This window comes from Emydura macquarii, unplaced genomic scaffold (genome assembly GCF_026122565.2).
Source record: "Emydura macquarii macquarii isolate MOO-44397 ecotype Brisbane River unplaced genomic scaffold, CSIRO-AGI_Emac_v2 contig_2636, whole genome shotgun sequence".
NCBI lineage: Eukaryota > Metazoa > Chordata > Testudines > Chelidae > Emydura > Emydura macquarii.
Genome location: NW_027132773.1, coordinates 10,698,740 through 10,712,132, shown reverse-complemented (window position 1 = coordinate 10,712,132; position 13,393 = coordinate 10,698,740). Strand labels below are relative to the sequence as shown.

Genomic DNA, 13,393 nt, shown 5'->3' with positions numbered 1-13,393 from the left:
CAGGAAATTCCCTAAATCAAAGATTAGAACAGTTTGATGTTAATTTGATCTTTTTTTCTGCTGTCCCAATAGTTAACTTATTTATAATTTGCCTCTTAATTAAAAATTGTGATTTTCTGTTGTGAAGCATTGTTCCAAAAATGATAAATAGAAAGTTAAACTGCATAGTTACAATAATGCCTACAAGGGTCTATTTAATATTCTCATCATAAACCCACTACATGAGGAGGTGAATTGTATTATAGCAATTCCATCAAAATTGTACTGAGTCCAAGTGACCCATGGGCCTGATGCCATTTCAGCTGTAATTTTCATTGAATTGTAATACTTTTGTAGATCGACTGGTCCAAATAATTTAAGGAATTATACACTTTTAGCCCTATGATTGCATTGCTACCATTGATATACTTGTTAATAACTGTACTTCTGTAGCACGTTCCTTTCAAAGATCTCAAAGCGCTACAAAATATGAATTAATTAAGCTTCACAATATCTCCTGAGAAGTAGGTATGGACTACTAAATTACAGACAGGATTAAAACCCAGATCTCCAGACTCCCAGTCAGTTGTTTTAACCACTAGAAAATGCCTACTTAGAATAAATGAAAGAAAAGTTAAATTAAATACAGACAGTAGAATCTGCCGTTCTCTAAGCCTTCGTGGTACAAAACAGCTATAAAGTTATCCCAGCTGGAGGGTTCCTTCTGTGTAAGTAGCTCCCTCAGTGACAGAGCCATCATGGCATCCCCGGGCTACACTCCCTTCCTGGCTCCTAGCGCAGGGATTGTGGCAGGGGGAGGAGCATGTCACAAGGCCAGGACGACCCTGCACTCCAATAATTCCCAGCTACTTGAACAGTCCTTGAGAACCTTTTGCAGCTGGTGCTTATTGGAGCACCTGTAGAATGCTCTAATTTATGCTGGGGACCAGACCAGAGGCCAGATGTTGGGAGGGAGGAGCTTGCTCTCCCTTGGTCCACCTGCCTTGCTTTGCAGGCTGAATGTCAGGGCCTTGCACACCCCTTTTTTGGCTTCCTGCTTGGAACAAGAAGTCTCTGTGCTCCCCAGGGTGCAAGGAGCACAGGGACTGGCTGTGTGAGAGGCCCTTGTGTAGTCATGTAAAGATAAGAGCCTTCCTTCCATGGCTGCGCTCATGCAACAGCCTCTCTCAAGCTGCCCCTTAGAGTTTTTCTGTTTATTGCATGCTTGATTTTGGTGAATTGACCATAACTGATTCTGTAAAACCTTTAGTAGTTGTGCCACTAATTGTATCGCTTATAATAAATGGGCATTAGCCTTTTCCCTATGGCAATTTTCTATCCACTGAGGTTTTATTTTAAAACATCTGTAACTCTCCAACATTATTTTTCTTCAATTAACCAAACAATCTGCTTTCAAAAACCACCCTGCAATATAAAATCCAAATTGTTCATACTCTCTACAGTTTCAGAAAGGAAAATAAACTCTGATTCATTCTTTAGTATAAAGAATCCACAGGATGATATCATAAAAGTACCTACATCATTAAAGCAGTAATTAGGTAAAGAAATAGATCCTGTTATTTTCTCCCTGAGCCAGTAAGGGTTTTATTCCGTGTCTGCAAAAAATGATATAGAAAATTAACGATCCACATGTTACAGCATAGAATTTCAAAAGCTGCACAGGGCACACGTGATATAGCTCAATTTTTTTATCCTTTGGTTAGTGACTTTGTTTCTGGAGTTTTGGAAGCGACGGCAAGCTGAACTGGAATATGAATGGGACACTGTTGAATTCTTAGAGCAGGAAGAACATGTACGTCCAGAATATGAAGCGCGATGCACTCATGTAGTAACAAATGAAATCACACAGGTAAGGAATGTTTTTAGAATTGATCATACTGAAAACGATCAAAATGAGAAATTCAAACAAAGACCTCATGAAAGTGATGGGCTAGATCTTCAACTGAGATAAATCAGCATTGCTCCATTGAAGTCAGTGAAGCTACATCAGTTTGTACCAGCTCAGGATCTGATCCGATATGATGATCTAATAAGTTACAGGCCTAGCATGCAACAATCTGTATCAGGCTAAAATGTGAAACGTTTAGCTGATCATTTGCTTTGCTTTCATGTTCTAGCCATACTATATCAATGTTTATAATAGAGGACTGAAGACTTCCAAAACTAGATTGATAGGGTTAAAAATCTACCCTAAGTGGCCCCTTCTGTATTATAATCTTGTGCTGTAGTATACCTGGTTTTATTAATAAGCTTGTAAAATTTAAATTTATCTTTGCTGCACAAGGATAATTCTAAACAATTCTTAAGGCATTTTTAGATGATGAAGATTTTGCTAAAAAATATTTTTGCCATTATATAGACCTTTCAACTGAGGGTCTCAAAAATCTTTTAAAACAGGGGCTCTCAAACTGGGGATTGTGACCCCTCAAGGGGTCATGAGGTTATTATGGGGGGGTTGCGAGCTATCAGCCCCCGTACATGCCAGTAAGGATGGCATGGCGGGGAGGTCATCACTTTTTTGGGGGGGTCATCACAGCCTGAAATAGTTTCAAAGGGGGGTCCCAGCAAAAAAAGTTTGAGAACCCCTGTTTTAAAACATCAGTTAAGCCTCATTACCCGGGTGAGGTAGTCATCACCTCCATTTTAGAGGGAGGTAAACTAAGAGACAAAGAGATTGAGGCCTAAATTTTCAAAGTGCCCACTAATTTTGGAGGACAGTTTTTGGATGCCAAATCTCAGGCACATAGGGATCTGACTTCCAGAAGTGCTGAGCACCCACTAATCCATCTGATGAGAGCAATGGGTGCTCAGCACTTCTGATCGTCAGGCCCCACATTTCTCAAGCTGAGCACCCGAAAACTGAGACACCCAAAATCAGTGGACTCTTTTTTTTTTTTTTTTTTTTTAAAGTGTTGGGCCCACATGAATTGCCAGGGGGATATGGCAAAGATGTCAACTCTGGGACTAGAAACCAGAAGTCTCGATTCACATTCTTCTGCCCTAAACATAGCAAAGTGCTTCACAGATCACATGAAAAAATATATTTAAAAGAAGAGCAAATGTATGATTAATCCCCTTCTAAATCAACTCTCTTTCCAGCAAGAAGAGCACATGCCATACACTGCCTGTGGAAAGTGTGTACGGATGGCCTTCTGTACAAGTGCAGTCTTATTCTGGGTAAAATTCTGTTGTCTTACTCTTTAATATAATGTACTTCTCTTGACAAATAATAGCTTCATGAAAACTAAGCTATTTATGAGTCAATAAAGTGACAGGCTGGTCTGAATTTTCAAATATGGATGTTTAGGTTGGACCCAAAAAGCATCTGCACGCATGTCCAAACACATAACTGCATACACCAAACATACATTTGTACATGCTAAACAGATACTCATGCATACGAGTTTATACTTATGCATATTTTGTAGCTACAACTTGTGAGCTATGTTTGAAAATGTGGTCCACTGTTTCCTCCATCAGTATTTTCAGACACATATTTTGCTGGAAACAATGGATTAGTTTGGGGACAGACCTGGTTGCACTTCCCCCCTCCTTCCCAGTTTCTTTCATGCTTGTTGTTCCAGCCATTCTGTTCAGTATCATGTCATAGATGACTGGGCCCCTTTCAACTTTTTCATTTCACTTAAAAGAGCAAAGCTGGAAGCTCTTTGATTTTCCCAATGTTGCTATTTTAATTAAAACTCAAATTGAAAGAAGTCCAGCCATCCATGAAACAATACGTAACATAGTGGGCAGGCCACAGAGGCCATCTCTAAAAGCTCGGGGCTCTAATATATTGCATGTTCCCAGAGGCTGTACAACATCTGTAGCCAGAAAACCATCACAAATAAGGGGAAGTGATGCTAGAGCAAAGGGACTGTAGAGAATGCTGGCTACCGAGCATGGAAGAGACTATGCTCTGGGTTTCCATGTCTGGAGCACAATGAAGAAAATAAATAACTGGCTGGCTGGCTTCAGAATCCTGGGAGAATCTTGTAACATGTATTATGATTTGGATTATTATTATGTTATGATGTCTATAGTGGGGAGGGCGGTGAATGAATGTCACTTTACGGACATGTAGGAAGAGAAACTCGCTCTCCTGAAGAACTTACAATCTAAATAAAAAGCTAATATGAGATAAAAATAGAAAAAGAAGCAGAGATGACAAAAAACAAGGGCAAAGAATACTGAACATGAAAGTAGTATTTCAACCAATGCAGAACATATGACTGTTTAAAATTGTCTGTTTCTCTTGAGGGGCAGTTGCTTTTTTTTGGCCACAATCCTTAATAACAATAATACCTAGCTCATGTACAGTGTTTTTCCTCCAGAATGCATCCTGACAATTGTGCAATGCTCTACATGGGATGCTGGGAAGAAAAGATTCTTTCCTAACCCCAGGAAGTGTCCATCATATGCCCCAAGGCATGAGATTTGATTACTTTTTGTCATTATCTTAGCTTGCATAGCTACAAACATTATTACTGGTCATAAAATTATTCCATCCTTTTTTCACAGGTTGACTGTATGCTGCAATATAGTAGTCTTCTCTTTTATGGGTTCTAAATTTACCATGCTTTATCTTCACAGAGCATCCCCTTGCTCTCTTATTATGGAATAGGGAGAAAGAAGGTCCAATCAGTTTGACTTTGCCCTTTTTAATGTATATTTCAGACCACTGTTTTTCCCAAACCATATGATTTTATACCTATATATATATTGTACTCTATTTTCAGATTCTTTTGATCATTGCTTCCATTATTGGAATCATCATCTACAGACTCTCAGTTTTCCTTGTGTTTTCTGCAACACTGCCACGGCACATTAGTGGAAGAGAAGCAATCCAGAAGTACCTGACTCCCCAGGCAGCCACTTCAGTAACTGCTTCAATCATCAGTTTTATAATTATCATGATTCTGAACATCATCTATGAAAAGGTGGCAATCATGATTACTGACTTTGGTAGGTTTATGCTATAGCTAAAATAGAACTTTAGCTACAAACTATAAGAGGAAATAACATAATTCTTATAATAAGGACCCCAGTAAATGAATATCTATACCAAATATTTCAGAATTTTCCTTCTATAGCATTCAATGACTTCTAGAATTTTTCAAATACAGATTTTCACTTTTATCAAAGAAATATATTTTACTTCTTGCCTAAGAAATTCTTGTATAGCCAGCATGAAAGATCAATTGTTTACAGCTTTGCATTTGTGAAACAGACAAAACAAGGAAGATTACTATAATATCCAGGCTTTATGAAAACAGATCAGTACTGCATAACACATTCAAGTACATTAGCTATTGTTTATGGAGAGAACAGCCCTTTTTTTGTAAATAAATGTAATAGGGTCACTGATCCAATGCTAGAGGCTTTTCTCTCATTAGTAAGTAGATAAACGTTCACGAATATTACTATTCTTTCCATCCTGGCTATCTACATTAAAGTAGTTATTCTACTTTAGATGTGTAAAGTAGTGGTATTTTAATATTGTTTATTTCCTTCAGTTCAAAGTGTTATGTTTGTTATTTATTGAGTCTGCTAGCATTTTTTTCTTTCTATGAGAGCAATAGAGAATTTTGTTGCTCTTTTTCTTTTAGTGTCAAAGAACAAATTCTTTCCTCTTTACAACTGTCTTATAATTAGCATAATGGCTACAATGTATTAGGGGACTCTAAACAATTTCAACTACGATGTGAATTCTATTCAAGCATGCAAGGCACATTCACGATTTTGACTGAGGCACTAAAGCTGTTCAAATATTCATTTTCTTTTTCTTTTTGTTTTTTTGGGGTTTTTTAAACTACAGAGTTACCAAGGACGCAAACTGATTATGAAAACAGTCTGACCATGAAGATGTTCTTATTCCAGTTTGTCAACTATTATTCTTCATGTTTCTACATTGCTTTCTTTAAGGGTAAATTTGTAGGATTCCCTGGGGATCCAGTTTATTGGTTAGGAAAATACAGAAATGAAGAGGTAAGAATCCACTATAGTGTATCTTTATTTCTTAATTAACAATATGAGATATTAGCCATGGGCCTGGTATATGATAAAAATGTAGGTCAAGTCCAGCTACTTTGCTCAGGGGTGTGAAAAGTCCACACCTCTGTGCAATGTAATTGAGCTGATCTAATAGCTGGTGTAGACAGCGCTTGGTCAACAGAAGAATTCTTCCTTCGACATAGCTACTGCTTCTCAGGGAGATGGATTACCTATGCCAACGGGAGAACCACTGTAGCATTTTGAGTGTAGACAAGTCCTAGATCTTCATCTATTGCCAAGAAGTGCACAGCACAGAAGGGGGAATTCAAAAGTAGTCTTTGCACTCCCCCAGTTCCAGGCCAACTATGTGCTGGGCCAGCACCTTAGCATAATTTAGAGTAGCTTCAAGGTTTCATAAAGTTGCTTAGGTTGTCATTGACTCACAAGAGACCATTATGGCATAACAAAGATCCAGCCACACTCACTTTCCCATGCACATCACCTATATCAGCAGCAGAGAGGAGGTGGCATAACATCCACAGCATCATCTCTGCAACATCCATGGGATCCTCCTCCACTAGAGGAGTGGCAGTGCAATGGCAGTGCAATGCAAACAGGCTGTATGATCTGGACCATTGTTCCATTGACTTCACTGGCATCCTGCCCACTGATAGCAGTGTCAGATTTGGTCTATTGGACCTTTTGTCTAAATTATCAAAGGGATTTGTCTTACTTGTCTTCTTGGATTATTTTTAAGGTTTAAATAACTTAATTTTAAAATATTTAGAATGTGTTTTATCAAAAACACTTTAATCTTGCCTGAAGAGTTATACAACTTCAAGCAATTTTCATACCTCTCCCAACCTTTAGTGTGATCCGGGTGGATGTCTCCTTGAACTTACAACTCAGCTAACAATAATCATGGGAGGTAAAGCAATTTGGAATAACATTCAAGAAGTGCTTCTTCCGTAAGTACATAATGTTTTTTAAAAGTGACCTAATGAAACAAAAATGTCAAATATTTGAAGGCTAAGTCCCTGCTCCTTCTCGTGTTTGAAGTAAGTGGGCATTTGGGCATTTAGATTTCAGTAGGAGTATATGCTCAGGCACCAACAGAAGAAGGCCAAAATTTTCCATGGTCTCCAACTTGGATGCCGTTTTTGGGTGCCAGTTTGAAATACCTTGGGCCTGATTCTTCAAAGGTACTATCTATCCCCAGTTCCCACTGACTTCAGTTCAGGTTGTGGATGCTCAACATTTCTGAAGATCAGGCCCAACATGTCTCAAGTTGAGGGCCCAAAACTGAGTCAACCAAAGCGAGGCTAATCTGACACTTTCTGCCTAACTCATTATTTCTTAAAATAGCATACCGCAGTTTAATATTTACTGTTATATGTCAGACTTTCCACAGAACAAGTATTTAAAATGTCTTTTATTTTTTATAAATATTTTTGTAGTTGTATTTTGATATTCAGCTCTGTTCACATGACAGACATTCCCAAAAGGTAATGTTTAATGTAGATGATGCAGTAAAACCAGAGGCTGTATGTCTTATGTGGAACTTACACAAAGTTATTAAATAGCATTGCGCTCGTCAGGACACAGGGAGTGATCTAGGTACAGAAAGCTGGAAAAGGTATAGCGAATGAAGATGTGTAAGAGAGGGAACCAGCACAAACTCATTTAAATACATATCTGATGGCGTTGTAATGGAAACTTCTATTTCTTCACCTATTAAGTATGCACAATAATAAATCATAACAATTATTTTGAAAACTGGAGATGGGAGCTCTAGAAACTAGGGTCAAATCCTTTTCTCATTTACACTAGTGTAAACCCAGAGTAACTCCACTGCCTTCAGGGGACTTACTCCAAGTATACATTGTTGTAACTAAAAGCAGAATCTGTCCCTTAGAAATCAGCAGGCCTGATTTTGTGTATTTACATCTGTGGATTAAAAAATATTATCACAGGAGTCAGATTTTACTGCTTCAGGCTGACAGCCAAGAAGTCTAATTGTGCTACTTGATTTTATTTATGCAAGTGATTGTCCCAGTTTGCTTAGCTAATTATCTGTTCTTCCCATTATTATGTCTGTCCATCACCATGCACACTATATCACCACTTGCAACCAGTAGTCATGCCCTAAATTCATGCTTCCTTCCCAGATCAACTGTTAATGTGGCCTGATATTGCTTTCACTTAAAGGACTAGATCCACCCAATTCTGATATTTTTAATCGTTGCAACAGTAATGTAACAAGCATTACTGATGCTTTAGGATGAGAAAAGTTGAATAGTCAAGACTCAGATGTGTCTACATATGGCGATTCAGAGGAGCCAGTGGAGTATGCAATGAATTGGATATGCATCACAGACTTTTCTTATTTATTGAGCACCGATGGATTGCTCAGGGCTATACAAATACAGGAAAAAATTATGCCAGACTCAGACATCTTGCAATCTGAGTCAGACACAAGCAATACACACTGGCTACAACAATACATGGCTTAAAGGCAATGAAGGACAAAGATTAAGAGACAGAGAGCATGCTGTCTGACAAGTAAAGCTGACAAGATAACACTCAAAATATTGACAACATTATTAGGGAGTGTAGATTTTGGGCCTTGATGACAGGTGGCTGGTGGGCAGGAGTGAAGTGTAAGAGGAGATGACCTGGAGGAAAATGTGGAGAAGGGGATTGGAAATAAGGAGTGACCTAAAACACAAATACGGGAAAGGAGACCTAGAAAAGGAGGAAAAGAGAAAAGGCCAAAATCGTGCTTCCATTGAACTCCTATTTACAATGACTGGGCCCAAAAACTGTAAGTAAGATAAGAAAGGGGAATGAATAGTGTATAAAGAAAGAGTATCACATTTTACTTGATATTAAACGGTTCCAGATTCAGTCTCAGTGCATCTATTTTTCAGGATATATTTAAGGACTACTTTAAGCCAAGATACCATGGTGAGGGGTGCGTTAGAAGTCTGATTGATTAGAAATTTGGAAAAATATTGAAAAAGTAATTCTTCTCATATATTTTAAGAAATAACACATCTTTAGTAAAACTGATGCCTCATGCAAATTTTTAAAAGCATTTGGCTGATAATTCATTTTGCATTTCTCTTATTACAAATGAAGAGTTTCTCTTCCCTTATTATGAAGGACAGTTAAGTGCAAACAATAACTTCCTTCCCTTAAAAATTCATCTGCTGCTGCTCTTTATTCTAAGGTAACAGATGGAAATAGTTATAACTGCAACATTAATTTTCCTAAATTGTGGCATGTGGACCAAGAGCTTTTGGGAAGGAGGGATTAAAAACTGTCCAGTCTGAGGAACATATTGGGCCTGATTTTCTGTTGCCTTTTCACCTGATACAGTCCTTTACACCAGTGCAAAGTGGGTGTGAAATGCTAACAAATCAGAATGTTAGTGTTGCACACCCACTTTGCATTGCTGTAAATGACTGCAAACAGTAGAGGGCAAGAGCGAATCAGACACATTGTTTGTATTAAGGAGGAGTTTCAGTAGTTCAATTATTATCAAGAACTAATTTTCAAACTTGGCTATGGAACCAGAGCAAGATCTTTGCAATAGCTCAGCCTTTGACAGGTAGACTAACAATATGAGTCATCACTTTTCTCCTGATTGATAGCTGGGTTAAGAATCTAATCGGAAGATGTTGCTCAGCTGCTAGAACAGAAAAGGTTATCCCACGCTGGGAACAGGACTACCATCTGCAACCTGTTGGAAAACTTGGATTGTTTTATGAGTATCTTGAAATGGGTAAGTCAGCAGTGTATTTCTGATGCATATGAAATATTTTCTGGATCCAAAGGTGTTTTTTTTAAAAAGTATTCAGATAAATAATGTCTGATGATTTAATAGATAGTGTAAACATGTTATAAAGATTAAAACTTGTGTGAAATGAACAAAGGTAGAAATTTTTGTTAGTCTAAATCAAATAAACGACAACCCAGTTTACAACCAATGAGGACATCGCTTTTGTAGCTAGGGATTGTATGAATAGATATGTCACCTCTTCACTTCTTACCGTAGTCAGGGGCCAGAACACTGTCATCTTCTACTCCAGCACTGCAGCATCAGGTTCCTAGACCAGTTTTCTGTAGAATTACTGCCACTTTTTCTAGTTTTTGCTTTTTGGAAGTTGTCAAAACTTTAATTTCTTTGCCACCAGTCATACTTTAATAGTATTGTAATCGTACTTATTTCAGCACCCAAACATCAACAATGTGATTCTTAATTGAAGCTTTACGCCATAGCACTGGATTAATAATTACATTTACAAGCCTGCAAGGTAAATAGGCATATAAAAGAAGGAGATATTTAAATATTCAGAATAGTTCATATGTATGTGTTATGGCTTTTTTTTTTTTTTTTTTTTGGTGCACCTCGCGTGCTTTCTGCATGTATGTTCACACAAAGTCTGCTATTTGAGAGAGACAGTCTCTGATTAACCATTAAAACATGCATTCCTGTCTCTCTTATGGTGTGGGTAAATATATACACATTAGAGTTAAAACATCACCAATGTATGTTACATTCCCATTGGCAGTTATACAGTTTGGATTTGTCACTTTATTTGTGGCATCATTCCCGCTGGCTCCTCTTCTGGCTCTAGTTAATAATTTGTTGGAAATACGAGTTGATGCCTGGAAGATTACAACCCAGTTCAGACGCATGGTGCCACAGAAAGCGCAAGATATAGGAGCGTGGCAGCCAATTATGCAAGGAATAGCAATGCTGGCCGTGGTGACCAATGTAAGTATGACCATAAAATTATAAAAAATGATATACTCTAAGGCTACAGCTACACTGACGGCGGCAAATTCACTGCCGTCAGATCGATTTCTCTGGATCAACTGAGCAGTTAGTGCAGACCTGCTCAGTCGATCCAGAAATTGACGCATTAAGACCAGCTACACAAGTAGCGCAGCGCAGTGAAGACAGAGCACAGAAGAGAAGCTCAGCAGTCAATGGGAGTTACGCAAGTTTTTTGCGTACTTTGCATAACTCCCATCGACTGCCACTGAATCTCACAGGTAAGTGTAGACAGGGTCTAAATGTTCTAGTCAAATGAGGATGTGACACATTATTAATATGTATCACGCTGGACTGACTAGAGGTAACATTTTCAAAAACACCTAAATAATTTAGGATCTTAAATCCCATTTTTAAAAGTGACACAGGCCTTTAGGAGCCTAAATATCTTGCATCCTAAGTCTCTAATGAAAATGAGACTTTGACTCCAAAGTCATTTAGGTGCTTTCAAAAATCCTAGGCCTAAATTAACAAAGTTTCACTTCTCACAATGTGACATCCTTGATAAAATTCTGTGCTCAGCCTTCCATTATGTACGAAGAATACAGTGTATCCCCCTATATCTTACAGCACTCACTGTATATAGAATGAAATTTCTGAGAATTTTCAGGTAATTTAATGGATTGTGAAGAAATTCGTGTGTAATTAAACTTTATTAATTATTATTGTATTTATTGTAGTCATGGCTCCATATCTAAGCAGCTGTGCACTTAAAGCAGAGATTCAACTTGTTTGTCAGATATGAAAAATACAATGTAGCCTCAAAGAGAATTGCAAGTAAATCCATTAATAGGTCTGAGTTAAAATTAATTTTAAAAATGAGTCCATTAAGATATTTAACACTTGGTTTCCGATTTTTTTTCCCCCCAAATGATCTTATGAATCAAGTACAGACTCTTCAAACTTCCCATATAGTTAAATCATCCTGAAATCTTATGCATAGGTTATGTTGGAAAAAGTTAATGGTCTTTTTTGCCATTATGAAGTACACAATAGTTTGTTCTGTAGCAGAAGCTAACATATAATCTTATCCTTCAGAAATTTCCACCAACTGCCATCTTTCAAAGTGGCTGCCTTTTTCCCCCTCAGTAGGACTGAGCCACGGAGTGTACTCAGTTAATATGTCCTTCTCAAAATGGCCACCATCTTCCATTGTCCTCAGACTGCCCTTAGCAAAGATAGCCCCTTTCTCCATTAACCTGCTTCTCACAGTGTTAGTCTGCATCTTCTGACTTCATATAGTGCTGTCATCTCCCCAGAGGGCAGCTTGGCTTCATTGCTGTTGAGTGAACAATCAGACGTGGCAGCCATTTGGAAAGAGGGCAGTTCGTGGTGAGTTTCTCTAAAGGAGAAGGTTTTGTCAGCCTCTGCTGACAGATACATTTTTCAGTTATGACAAATAGCAAAAAATGGTTATTACTTCTGTGCATGTGTATGCACATGCATGGAGGAATATAAAGTGGGGTGCAAACAGCAAGGGAATTTGGAGTGAGGGGGGATTCACGAGGGAATATGGAAGACAGGAAATAGAGAGAAACACTCAAGTTGCTTAGTGCTGCTCAAGTAATACAAAGCAACTGTAAATCCAGTCTAGGTGGTCAGTAAACTCTGGCTGGTTTGGACTGCTCCAGAGTGGTGTAAAGCAGCTAGAATATACCAGTGAAACTGGTGCTAAAAGTTAACATAAAAATTATTCAAAGTTGACAGTACATATCTTCAAATCATTATACATATTTCATGGTACCTTTTTTTTTTTACTTGTTTAGTGTTCATGTACAAAGTTCTTAATAACATCAATAAAAAACAGAAAAATTCCCAGACAAAAATAGCTCTATTAAGCTAGAGTTAAAGTTCTGAGTACATATTAGTAACTTCTTTTGAGTCACTCTGCTACAATACCTAAAAATAAAACACTTGTGACCCTGATAAAGTTATGTACTAAAAGAAATCCAAACATGTTATCGCACAGTTAGGACACGCAAACAACTTTAACTCTTCCCGGTAATGACATCATGGGAAAAAAAGGTCTAGTGCATCTTTAAAAAATTGTTTAAGTTGCTCTAGGAGCCCAAACATTAAATTGTCTTAATCATAATCTTTATGGCTACTGTATGGTATCTCTACAGGTCAGAGTTAAGGTTGTTTTGATGATGTAACTATGCATTTCGATACCTTAGTATGTCTGGATTTCTTTTAGCGCATAACTCTATCAAAAAGTTATTAGAGTATTCTGGTTTTAGGTTTTATAGAAGAGTGACCCAAAGAACTAATTTTGCTCTGTATCTCTTCCCTCCACAACTCAGAAGAGGGGGCTATATCATAGGAAAATACAATGGTAGTGAGGGTCATTCCTTATAAGTAGACTAGAGCTTTGATATGCAAGTGTATTGTTGGTAGTTGTTTGATATTGTTTACATATCTCTTGTTAGAGGTTAGCAATGTAGATAAACTGCTTTCCTGTCTATCACTGTCTATTGATTAAGAGTTCAAATGGAACATTTGAACATTTAGATGGAGCTTTGAATGTAACAATACTATTGTTTGTATTTCTCTTTG

The 13,393-nt window shown here is 37.7% G+C and overlaps 1 protein-coding gene across 1 annotated transcript in view; it reads left to right on the top strand.

The window, feature by feature from the left end:
• Nucleotides 1-13,393, top strand: part of ANO6 (anoctamin 6) — a 112,146-nt gene that overhangs the window by 83,205 nt on the left and 15,548 nt on the right. Inside the window, exons 11-17 of the mRNA XM_067564163.1 lie at nucleotides 1,704-1,849; nucleotides 3,100-3,177; nucleotides 4,740-4,965; nucleotides 5,819-5,988; nucleotides 6,865-6,962; nucleotides 9,651-9,781; nucleotides 10,572-10,777. Of these exons, the coding sequence (XP_067420264.1) occupies nucleotides 1,704-1,849; nucleotides 3,100-3,177; nucleotides 4,740-4,965; nucleotides 5,819-5,988; nucleotides 6,865-6,962; nucleotides 9,651-9,781; nucleotides 10,572-10,777 (1,055 nt within the window). The remainder of the gene's footprint in view (nucleotides 1-1,703; nucleotides 1,850-3,099; nucleotides 3,178-4,739; nucleotides 4,966-5,818; nucleotides 5,989-6,864; nucleotides 6,963-9,650; nucleotides 9,782-10,571; nucleotides 10,778-13,393) is intronic.